The following is a 12,962-nucleotide window of genomic DNA, read 5'->3' as shown; positions in this document are numbered from 1 at the left end:
GCTAGGGAATCAAAAGACCGAATCCCAGCTTCTGGGCGTGACCCGGGAACGACGTAATCGAGCACGGTTTCCTACTCCATAGTAGTTAGAGGTAGGCGAGAAAATGTACAGATCGAGTCCCGGTCCTTTGGGGAGTTGGCAGGAATGACGTAGTCGGGCGTGGTTAACCCTTCCCTGACGATTTGAGGCAGCGTTGATCACAAAGATCCAACCGGCGAGCCGAACTGGAGGCTCGTTGAGTTTGAAGAACACTCTCCTTGGTTGAGCTATCTCATCCCAGAGAGCTGAGACACAATTCTCATAGCTGTCTGCTACATCAGCTCAATTTTTTTTTGCATAGATTAATAAACAAGAATCGCTTCTAAAAATTTCATTAAATTCTCAATTTTTATATTAAACCACTTAAAATATTCAGTGAATGCAATGATATTTATTAAATCTGTTGTGAAATAGTATATGTATGTGTATATAATACAATGTGTATAGTATATATATATATATATATATATATATATATATATATATATATATATATATATATATGTTTTCAACATTTTAACGAGGTATCATACGTATAGATGTATAAAACTGCATGTGTTGGCATCATTGATCAACACCTTAGCGTTTGTCTGACAGGTTGTTACGGAAGTGTTTATACTTTAATTTCGGTGTTATTTATTACTTGGGTTCTTATTTGTTTAATCTGACAAAGTAATAATTTATACTGTTTTAATGTAAATTAATAGAATTTAAATTTGATTTTTTTTTTTTTGTTATCTAATACTCTGTGTAGTGTGAGCCTTATTCTGGGATGCAAAATTCAATTACTTCGTTGTAAAATCGTTTATTTAAAGTGTTACTGAAATATTTCATCATATATTGTGGGCACATTTTTATTATTATTAGTTGTTTGTAAATAGTAATTTTCTAACTTATATTTTGACTAAAATTGTTATACTATTAGAGTTATTACAGTTTACTATTATTATTTTTCTAACTATAATGGTAATAGAAATTATAATACTTATTTTCTTAACCGTTATTTTCCTATTAAAAAAAAAAAAAATAGTTGATAGTTTACAATTTTGTAATACTGTTGAAGCTTTCAATTATGTTAAAATTAACAGGAAACAGATCCGTCTAATATATAAATATGATAACTTTTACACATGTTTATCTTTCTTATTAGTTAAAGGTAAAGCTCGCTAAAATAAACTGAGATCGGTTACAGTAAACTGTTCTGGCATTGTGACAGTCACTTGGTCTTCGAGCGAGCGACTGTCACCAACATAATCGGTATCACTATATTTCACAATTTGTGAGAGATGGCTTAATGTTCCACAAGAACAACATTTGTCACTGTGATTAGCCTTAGCATGACTCGCCTTTCTAAAATTAGATGTAGAAGCACTCTTCTTGGTTTGAAAATTGATTTTGAGTTTAGATAGCCATGGCTCCAACTGGTTCCTCAAAACATTTTAACCTGAATTCATATTTTAAATGTTGTAACTGCAATTTTGACCATGTCTTACCTTCTGCTGGTAAGTCATGTCATGTGATATAAATGTGGTCAAATTCTTGAGTCAATATTTGTAAAAGCAGTACACACATATCAGCCTTATCTACATATTTTGCCCAAGAGTGCCATTTTTATTTGAACTTCATCATTTTTGGCAAGATGAATGTCAGATTTGTTTTATTCACAGCCATACTTTGTGGTCAATGATGCAATTAGCTACACTTAAAAGAAAATTCCGTCTTAAGAAAAAATAGTTCTTTTCTTAACCTCTCCATTTTCTTAGTTCCATTTCTTCTGATTTACAAAGATTCCATTAACAACTTAAAAAAAAATCTTTTTCAAACACATCTGCACAATAATATGCTTATAAGTTTTTCAAATTTGCTTTTTTCCAACATCATTGAAATAAAATAGTTCATAGATTGCTAACTAGAAGTAGGAAAAAAAACAAAATACAACAATGCTTTTATAAGGCTAAACTGATATTTCCAGCAATGTAAAGAAAAACCCATATATGTATTAGCCATCTTACATTTTAATAACTGAAAACTGTCTGCTCTGCAACCATGTTTGGTAAAACTCACTATAATAAACGAAGATGAGTTACAAAAAAACTATTTATTTGGTATTCAACAAAGGAACAAAAATATCCTCACAACTAAGGAAAATGGGAGTTTCTAACTTGTTGCTGTAATAAACTGCAATTAAACATTTTTGAATGGCTGAAGTATTTTACTTGTATATTTTCAATCACAACACCCAAATGACAAGTGTTCCAGTCTTATAACTGGGAGATTTTGAGTTCTATTTTCCATTATGCCTTTTTTCTTTTTAACTTACTTTTTCTTACGTATGCCCTATCAAAGTTGATTTTTTACAATATAATATAAGAATCTGGAAAAAATGTTTGCTGATAATTATTTGATTTGTATATAATAATCATTAACCTAGAAAAATATATGAAAATATGAGAATTAAATTAACATGATGGGGAATAAAAGTTCTTTATTATTAAAGTATAATAAACAACAAACAGATTTTTTTGTAAAAAAAAATTAATATAAATTTACTTATTTTAGGCACTTGGAAAAAGTGTAGTTTATAAACACTTAGATTTTTTTAATTGTAAATAAATAAATGTTTTTTGTGATTGGTGTAAAATAATTCATTATGTATTCTAAAATAAATTGTAAGTATAAAAGTAGATTATGAAATAAAAAATAGATGTGGTTGAAGTGTACAGTATTATTTAAATAAAACACATGAAATAATGTAAAGGTAAATATTTTAATTATAAAAAAATCACAAGGTGATTTCTGAACAGGATGCAGATAAATATAAATATATATATTTTTTTAATAAAATTTTTTTAAATATTTTTGTTGGCCTAAGTAAGATACACGTCTAGGATCACTTATTGAATTTCTTAGATGAAAAATTGATTTAGACAATTTTTATCCCAAGAATTTTAGTATGGTTTAATTTCACAGAGGGAGCAGAAAGCAGGGCTAAATGTCTCGTGAGCCTAAACTCGCTAACAAACTGTTTTCTGACCTATGTTTATATGGACTTTTTTTTATTTTTAGATATACGATTGTTTCCTGAGAGATTGCTGTACAATTTGGAATCACCTTTATTTACCTTAGTGAGGTTCATAAGCTAATTGTTCTAGGTTGTACCAGTTATTGTAATTTGCTAATTGTTAGTGACACTTGATCCATCATATAAACGAAAGTCAAGTATATGCTAGTGGGATAAGATATTAAAAACTATTAAAAAAAAAAGATATTAAGAATTTCTGGAATGCTAAGGTTCATGCAGCTAACTGTCAGTCTTGACTATACGTTACAAGAAAAAATAATTCCGTTTGAGCACTATGAGTTTATGAGGTCTTATTGTACAGATATGCATCTGAGCCATATGTAATTCACATGGCCTCCGATTCGAAGAATCTGTGTGCTGATGGCATGTGGCCTCACAGACCGATTTAATGCGAGTCACAGTGGTATTCAGTATTTTAATATTCACCTGTTCTGTTCTTATCTTTTTCATTAAGAAAGTTTGCATATAGTATCAAATATAACCTCATGCAAGTCACCATAAAACATTAAACCAAGAATAAACAAAGGAAAATACTTAATAAATCTATAAATAAATCTTTAAGGAATTTCAAGAGATGTGTTTATGAACTGTATTATTTATATAATTTTTTTTTATTGAGGATATTTATTTTCATTTCTTATATTTTGTTTATAAAATGCATCATATTTTGTTTTTTCAGATAATGAATGAGCCTGTAAATAATTCTTTTATTAATGAATCTCTGTCTCTTAATAAAAATATTAAATTAGAGAATGAACAAGAAAATGTAGGAGAAATTATAAGCATTTTTTTACCAAATCACATGACTGAAACTCATACATCACATCAAACATCTGAGCATGTAAGTTTGTTACTGCATGAAGCAGTATTTTGGATTCATTTCTCTTTCTTCTGTTTGTTTTATTTCTTAATTTTCCAACAATTCTTGATTCTTTTGCTTTGTTTTTGCCATCTTTGTTCTGACCATCTTTTTACTTTTCTCCTTCTCTTTGAAATCCCTGAAATCTTTAATTGGTTTTCTGAACATTGTTGAATATTGTACTATCTCCTTCAAATATTTCATTTCATTTAGAAATACAAAAATCTGTTGATATCCGTTCCTTTTGCTGTATTTGCTGTGAAATCACTTTTTTTTAGACAATTTTCAGACTCACAAAACCTGTAAATCTGTTTTTTCAGCTTGAAAATAGATTTGGCTCTTTATATTTTGATGTAATCTGACATTTTCTTGTATTTTTATTTGTCCTCAGATTTTTCTCAAGTTTTTACTTTCTTTTTTTAATAATTATGGATTTGAATACTAGACACTTTGGATAGTGGTGTTCTTTGGTGGTAGGGTTTCAATTAACCACATGTCTCAGGAGTGGTTGACCTGCATCTGTTCAGGATTACATGTTTACTGGTACATTTACATTTTCAGCTACAGGGCTGGCAAGCTACTAGCAGTGGATTGGTCTATGCACACACGCATCCAGATTGGGTAGCAAGCTGGAAAAAGTTTTGAAATAAAAATAATAACTGCATCAAATAATGATAATTTGCATCAAGATAAAAACCATCATTTAGTGCATGAATAGCATCTTCCATATATACACATGAGTTCATTTGCGTAGATTTACCTTCCAAAAAACCATGTTCAGAACTATAAATTTCTTTAGGCAAGGTGTAATTTTCAAAAAACCTAATTTATGTAAGAGTTCGACAAAAACTTGCATTTGCTGGTAGAACAATAATTATTGGTTTCTGAATGTCGCCACTAGGAAAACACCAGTATTTAAGTAAAAATTGAAGAGCTTAATTAAAAACGGACAAGAACTAATAATTTCACTACAGAAAGGCATTTCATAGTAATTATCACAGTTAAAGTTCAGTAAGCTTCAAATACAATATAGATTGAATTATTAAGAATTATTTAAGAGTGAATTGTATGTAATACTCTTAGTTGTGAAGATTTATTGTTAAATTATACTGTTAAAAGTTAAGGAATGTTTATCTAATGATCCCAAAGATTCTTTTAAACTTGCTAATAAAAAGGACAAAAGTAGTAGATCTTATCCATCTTGTATTGATAAGATTATTATTTATAAGTACATTTGGTATATAACTACCAAAATTATTAATGGATAATTGTAATTCCTCAGCAAAAATTTCTGCGTCATGATCAGTATTAAATCGTATTTTTAATACCTCGAATGGCATTTTTCATACGCTACAGTATTCAGTTTCTATCTTTCATGCCCAAGCTTCAAGTTTATGTGTTGATATTAAAAAAAATAAATAAAAATGAATAATTATAATAAATAACTATTATTTAGAAACATATTCTCATTTAGTAAATGTTAAATCTTACAAAATTTATATTTTTATAATTAATATGAATTTATTAGATATAAGAATAGAATTCAAAATCTAGGTAAGGTTACCTAAAGATAAATGATATTTATCACTGTAAAAAATTTTGTCATAACAATATTAACACTAATGTCAGTAAGGTTCTAAAAACCAAAGAGAATTATTGCAAAAGTTTAACAAATTATTTGATTGTAAAAGATGCCAATTTATAGAAAAATGTGTTAGGTGAGTAGCAGGATTTTTAAATTTGGATGATAACACTTAGCAAAAGAAACATTTTCATGGTTTTCCCATATAAAAAATGGCACATTAAAGTTACCTGATAATAATAATTTAACCATGACTACACTGTTAATGTATGTGGTAAGTGAATTGGAAATAAAATTTATTTTTCTAACGTAATTTATATAAAAAATCATGAACATGTTTACTTCTACTTAAAACAGTCATTTTTTGTTTTGTTACAGCAAGTAGATTTAGTACGAGTGAAAGAGGAACCGTCTGATATTATTAATGGTGATATTCCAGAAGATCCTTTAGCAATTGAAGAGACCACCTTAGTTAAATCAGAAAATTTAATAGTTGAAAGTGAAGTGGTAAGGATGTCAGATTTTTCATACATTGGAACACCAGTTATCCAGATGGACCTTTGCAAGGCCAAATCCAGATAATTGGAAAGTAAAATTTTAAAACGATTAAAGTAGGATTTGAAAAGGATATTGTACTAACCATTCTAATGTTTAGTGGGTAATACGCAAAATTGAAAAAAAAACTGTGTTTCAGTAAAATAAAAAATAAATTTGGAATAAAATAGAAATTAAAAATAAAATTTGGTATTGCATACAATTCATTTGTTAACTCTTATATAAAGCGTATCATAAACTTCTCCCGCAGTTTTCATAACCTATTTCTACTCATGACAATAACGGAAAAAGTTCATAAAAAATTTGTTTTAAAGTTCTTCATTTGCAAGTTAGGCTATTTACAAATTTCACTCAGATTTCAGCTATCCCGTTGAAATGAAGTCTTATTGAAACTTTTAGGACGTTAATTAAGAGACAGGATTACTGATTTCTTATGGTTTTTCACCTTAAAAATTAAATAAAATATGTTCAAGATCCATATTTGCAGTATCTTTTGAGAAATGTAGAGTAGGAATAATTTTTTTTATGTTTGATGAAAAATAACATTGTTAAATGGGTAATGAACTTGTAAAACTTTTAAACAAAATTTGAAGAAAATTATATTCTGAATAAAATGATATAAGATAAGCTAAATAAATAAAGAAAAGTTAGAAAAATTTGAACTTTATTTTGAAACAGACCCCTAGATCTAAGTGTATTTTATGTACCAGTTTATAATAAATGTTCAAAAATGAGCCTGCCATTTCTACACATTCTCTGGCACGCTTTTGTTCTGATTTTATTGCACTTTTTAGTTCTTTAGTGTTGTCCTTATGTTGCTGAGCCTCATCCATAATGCAGATAATTAATTCATCATGAGAATGTATTTTTGTTTATATAGAATATTTTACATCCAACCCTTGCTGCAAAAATCTAAAGGTGTTATATCAGGTGATCTTGGTTCCCAGAAATGTGGATCTCAACAACCGATCCATTTCTCAGAGAAATGATGATTTAAGTGAGTGGAAACGGCACAATAGAAGCAGTGAGGCGTGTCATTGTGCTGGAGGTATACTTTGTGTCTCAGTGCTAGACAAACTAAAGCAGCTGCCGCAATTCGTCCTGAAGAAAGTGCTAGTATATCTCAGTATTAAAGCAGTGAGGTAATATAAACAGTCCAAACAGCTGTTGTGAAGAAGATTGCACTGTACATTGTTGTTAAGTCAGTGCTGAAAATTGCTTTCCACAGTTTCATGAGGTTTTACTTCTGCCCTGTATGCTCATATCATAAATTGTTGATGCCATCTCGAGTGAAATTCTTGACTGTAAACAAAACGTACTTGTAGGGTTGGTTTGTATTCTACCAGTTGCAGAACTACGAGTGAAGCTGATAATCTCCTGTTCGTAGATTTTAAATTGGCTGTATATGGTAAGGGAAAAAAATTTTATTTTAAGTGTGCTGTAACTCTTCAAATGAAAAACTTCAATCTTAGTAGGACGTTATGTACCGATGCCAACAATGTACAGATATTTAAACCAAAATAACGTTCAAACTAGAATTCACAGGAAATCTTTACTAAAGACTGCACAGTTCACATTACCGATGTACTTAATGTTCACATTAACTTATACTTAATGTACCGTACAGAATGATTTAAACACTAACAAAGCATTATTGCGCATGTTATTTTATTGCCAACTTTGAAATAATAGTTTCAAATAATTTATTTTGTTTCTTTCATTAATAAAAACAATATCTAAGTGATTTTTATTTTACAATTAATATGTAATTTCTATTTTCTCTTATTTTAAAACAAATTTTCAAAAGCATAAGAAATCACTAATTCTGCCCCTTAATTAACATCCTAAAAATTTTTGGTACCTTCTTATTTCACCGGGGTAGCTGAATTCTGAGCTAATCATTCACTAGCTGTAACTCAAACAAAGCAATTTAGGAAATTTTTTATATGAACATTTTCCATTATTTTCCCGAATGGAATAGATTAGGAGAGTCCTGGGAGTAGCTTGTGATACTCTGTGTATATATGAGTGTGAACTTATAAGTCTCTGGTCTGACAGAGAAATAGCGCTAGCAGGTATAATATCTTGCCGGCCTCCGTGGCGAAAGTGGTAGCGTCTAGGTCTTTCATCCGGAGGACCCAGGTTCAAATCCTGGTCAGGCATGGCATTCTCACACACGCTACAAATCATTCATCTCATCCACTGAAGCAATATCTAACAGTGGACCCGGAGGTTAAACAAAAACTTGATAGGTATAATGTCGTTCTGGCATTCTATACTATTATCTGTCACTAGCTTATATATATATAAGCTAGCTTATTTTTTAAAAATATGAAACTGATGTTGACGAAGGATTTCTTTTAGTTAACTTTTAAAAATAATGACATCAAGTTTCCAGATGTACTTGATGTCATTAGAGTAGATCCATATCTGATATCATTGTTTAAAATACAAAGACCTGTGAGAGGCTACTTCTCAGATAATAAAATATCCGTAAAACAGGTTAAAACTATAAGAGAACTAAGATAATAATAGAGATAAAATTGGAATAGTAAAAGAAACGTAACAATTATGGTAATACATGAAACGTGAATCACAAAATAATATCAGAATTTTAATGGGTTAGATCTTATTTAGTATATTAATTCTTTTTAGAAATAAGAATATCCGGTCAAGTACTTTCTTGTCATTTCGTAGGATGTGCCGTATGTCCCTAGTGAAGTAAATAATTTCCCTGAAGAAGAAAGCGATGAAGATTAGAGGAAATAATTAGTTTTAATGAAAGATTTAGTTTAGAATATTAGTTTTATTAATAAATTTTATTTGAATATGTTGTAGATTTTCTACTATTTAATAATTTTTTATTATTAATTTTGAATTTTTATTGTACAGCAGGTAATATTACTTCTGAAGAAATGATTACATTTTTTAATTCTTTGTAAATATTTTTGAGGGTCCATAGCAATAATATGTTGTATCACACATTTTTCATATAATCAAAATAATTTTATAACAATAATAGTCTTTAAGTTACCTTTTTCCTTTTTTTGTAACAATGTTAATAATATTGTACAATCATTTTTTCTCGCACAGTATATTTGTCTCTAGGACAATACAATCAGGAAGTTGTGTTGTACTAATATTATCTTTTATCAATGATATTTTTTCATAAAATATGTTTTTTGCAAAATAAATCATAATTTTCTTCAGACTTCTTGTTTTTCTTTCACAAAGACTGGACATGAGATTAGTATTCACCAAGAAATATATTAAGTACATAAAGCTGTAAGACACCATGTCCATTTTCTTTTCTTTTTTTTGTCTTCAGTCATTTGACTGGTTTGATGCAGCTGTCCAAGATTCCCTATCTACTGCTAGTAGTTTCATTTCGGTATATCCCCTACATCCTACATCCCTAACAATTTGTTTTACATATTCCAAACGTGGCCTGCCTACACAATTTTTCCCTTCTACCTGTCCTTCCAATATTAAAGCGACTATTCCAGGATGCCTTAGTATGTGGCCTATAAGTCTGTCTCTTCTTTTAACTATATTTTTCCAAATGCTTCTTTCTTCATCTATTTGCCACAATACCTCTTCATTTGTCACTTTATCCACCCGTCTGACTTTTAACATTCTCCTATAGCACCACATTTCAAAAGCTTCTAATCTTTTCTTCTCAGATACTCCGATCGTCCAAGTTTCACTTCCATATAAAGCGACACTCCAAACATACCCTTTCAAAAATCTTTTCCTGACATTTTAATTAATTTTTGACGTAAACAAATTATATTTCTTACTGAAGGCTCGTTTAGCTTGTGCTATTTGGCATTTTATATCGCTCCTGCTTCGTCCATCTTTAGTAATTCTACTTCCCAAGTAACAAAATTCTTCTACCTCCATAATCTTTTCTCCTCCTATTTTCACATTCAGCGGGGTCCATCTTTGTTATTTCTACTACATTTCATTACTTTTGTTTTGTTCTTGTTTATTTTCATGCGATAGTTCTTGCGTAGGACTTCATCTATGCCGTTCATTGTTTCTTCTAAATACTTTTTACTCTCGGCTAGAATTACTATATCACCAGCAAATCGTAGCGTCTTTATCTTTTCACCTTGTATTGTTACTCCGAATCTAAATTGTTCTTTAACATAATTAACTGCTAGTTCCATGTAAAATAAAATTTTCCATTTTTTTAAATGTAAAATAAAAATTAATAAATATGTAATAGCATCTATTAAAGTAGATCTAAATAAGGTATTTTGGTAGAAAAAGTTACGATGGAAATTAGTAAAAAATGAATTTCAAAACTTCAAACTGCTCTATTGTAAGAATAGAGATGGTGTCCTTTACCTCCAGGCTACATGTATGTGTTAAATATTTAACATTATTTCTTCTATTTTATATAAATAGTTAATATAGATATTTCTTATCTTATAATTTGTTTCTCTATTAGTAATTTATTTTATTATGTGTATTTTATATATATATATGTGTGTGTCGGTATTATTTAATTTGTAAGAATAAAAAAAAATTATTTATTGAATATCAACTTTTCATATTTTGTAAGGTAATTTCTATATATATAATTTATTTTTAAAGGAATCTAAGATCTTGTTGAATGATGACGTTTCATCACAGCTTAATTTTAATATAAAAACAAGTGAACTTCAAATAAATGATAAATATTTACACACAGTGAAGATAGAAGAGATTGGATTTTATCCCGGTCATGTAAGTATTAGTTATTGCATATTGTAAAAAATATGATTTGTTTGCTTATTTTTATTACTGTGTGTGCGTGCATGCATGTGTGTATATATATATATATATATATATATATGTGTGTGTGTGTGTGTGTGTGTGTGTGTGTGTGTGTGTGTGTGTGTGTGTGTGCACCTGTATGTACATTTTGGTATTTCAATGTGTACTGTAGGAAAAAAAAATTTAATTCTATTAACATATTAAGGTGTGTGTGAATGACAAATGATGAATGTGTAAGGACAAAAGTTTTGTTTTGAGACTTCAGTGATAACTAAAATCTTTGTATTTTAACTTGTTGATAGAAGTAACATTTTATTAAGGTGTGTGTGATTTATTGTTAATTGTATTGGTTTGTCATATTTGAATATTTATCAACTTAGCAATTTACAATTTTATTAATAAAAGGAAAATACAATAAAATTTATTTCTGTATTTACATTAGGAAAAGTTAACATATTTACCATACAGTCTCTCTTAGTCATGTTCTTGGAATATGAACATTCTTAGATGTAGGAGAATTGATATTCCATTAAGTTGGTACAAGCCATTGAACATGCATAATGAGTGAAAGTTCACTAAGCAAAGCACACACTGAACCTTTTGTTAGGGGCTTTACATCTCGACTGACTACAATTGGATTGGTCTGCATAACAGTTTTTTGCTGGCTCTAAGAGTATACTGAACAAATCTTGGAAGTATATCCTGTTTGAGTCTACATTTAAGAATTACGTTTTCTAAATATAGACATATTAGTTATGGATCTTTAGACCATACATCCTGTATACAATATATATAAAATGGTTTGTAGATATGATCAACATGGGTATAGAAGTAATCATTAGTTATTTTTAATTTTGCAGGTTACTATCGATAAAGGAATCGATGGAAGTACCAAGAAAAAATATATTTGTAACTTTTGTCAAAAGTTATTTAATCGTAAAAACAGTTTAAAGACGCATCTTAATATTCATAGAAATGAGAGAAGTTATGTTTGTGACTTTTGTCAAAAGTCATTTAATCAACGTTCTACTTTAAAATTACATTTAAATATTCATACTAAGGAGAAAAATTATATTTGTAATGTATGTCAAAAATCATTTAATCGTAAATATGATTTAAAGAGACACTTTGATTGTCATATAAAAGAAGGAAATTATATTTGTAACTTTTGTCAGAAGTCTTTTTATCAAAGTTATGCATTAAAATTGCATTTAAATATTCATACTAAGGAGAACAGTTATATTTGTAACTTTTGTCAAAAGTCATTTAATCGTAAGTATGCTTTAAAGAGACATATTAATAGTCATACAAAAGAGAAAAATTATATTTGTAACTTTTGTTCAAAGTCTTTTAATGAAAGTTCTGAATTAAATTTACATTTAAATATTCATACGGAGGAAAATTATATTTGTAAATATTGTCAAAAGTCATTTAAAAATAAAAACAATCTAAAGGCACATCTTAATACTCATACAAATGAGAAAAATTATGTTTGTAATTTTTGTCAAAAGTCATTTCATCGTAAATATGATTTAAAAAGACATTTTAATATTCATAAAAAGGATTCATTACATTTAACAGTCATTTAGTAATAATTGCAACTTTTGTCACAACTCTTTTAATGAAAGTTCTGCTTTAAAATTACATTTAAATATTCATACTAAGGCAAAAAATTATATTTGTAATCTGCCGAAAGAGTTTTAATCATCTTTCTAGTATGAAGGTGCATATTAATTTACACCACCAAAGAGAGTAAGTTATATTTATATAAATATTGTCAAAAGTCTTTTAATTGCAGTTATGATTTAAAAACACATTAATATACACTAAAAAAAAGTCTGTTTATTACTGTTGTCAAAAATCTTTTAATGAGAGTTATACTTTAAAAAGACAGTACTTTAAAAAGATAATATCCATATTAGAGAATCATTATGACATTTAAGTCTTATATTAAGAAATTTGTTTAAGGAAAAAAATTATAGCATTCTTTCATTTAAGCATAATTTTAAATCTGTATAACAAAATTTATCTATTGTATATAATTTAATATTACATTTATCTCAATTTTTTTATGTTACAAC

At 28.5% G+C, this 12,962-nt stretch overlaps 1 protein-coding gene across 1 annotated transcript; it reads left to right on the top strand.

The window, feature by feature from the left end:
- Nucleotides 1–623: 623 nt before the first annotated feature.
- LOC142333926 (uncharacterized) lies at nt 624–12,799 on the top strand. The gene is made up of 5 exons (XM_075381548.1): nt 624–711; nt 3,801–3,962; nt 5,941–6,069; nt 10,720–10,851; nt 11,742–12,799. Exons 2-5 carry the CDS (start codon nt 3,804–3,806, stop codon nt 12,468–12,470), a joined length of 1,149 nt encoding a protein of 382 aa, XP_075237663.1. The 5' UTR covers nt 624–711; nt 3,801–3,803; the 3' UTR covers nt 12,471–12,799.
- Nucleotides 12,800–12,962: the final 163 nt, after the last annotated feature.

Source organism: Lycorma delicatula, chromosome 13 (genome assembly GCF_047948215.1).
Source record: "Lycorma delicatula isolate Av1 chromosome 13, ASM4794821v1, whole genome shotgun sequence".
NCBI lineage: Eukaryota > Metazoa > Arthropoda > Insecta > Hemiptera > Fulgoridae > Lycorma > Lycorma delicatula.
The sequence above is the reverse complement of the archived record's forward strand: the minus strand, read 5'-3'. Positions and strand labels throughout refer to the sequence as shown.

Coding starts and splice junctions, on each gene's coding strand:
- LOC142333926 (XM_075381548.1), top strand. CDS start 3,804: ATGAATGAGCCTGTAAATAATTCTTTTATTAATGAATCTCTGTCTCTT. Junction 3,963..5,940: donor CACATCAAACATCTGAGCAT/GTAAGTTTGTTA, acceptor GTTTTGTTACAG/CAAGTAGATTTAGTACGAGT. Junction 10,852..11,741: donor TTGGATTTTATCCCGGTCAT/GTAAGTATTAGT, acceptor TTAATTTTGCAG/GTTACTATCGATAAAGGAAT.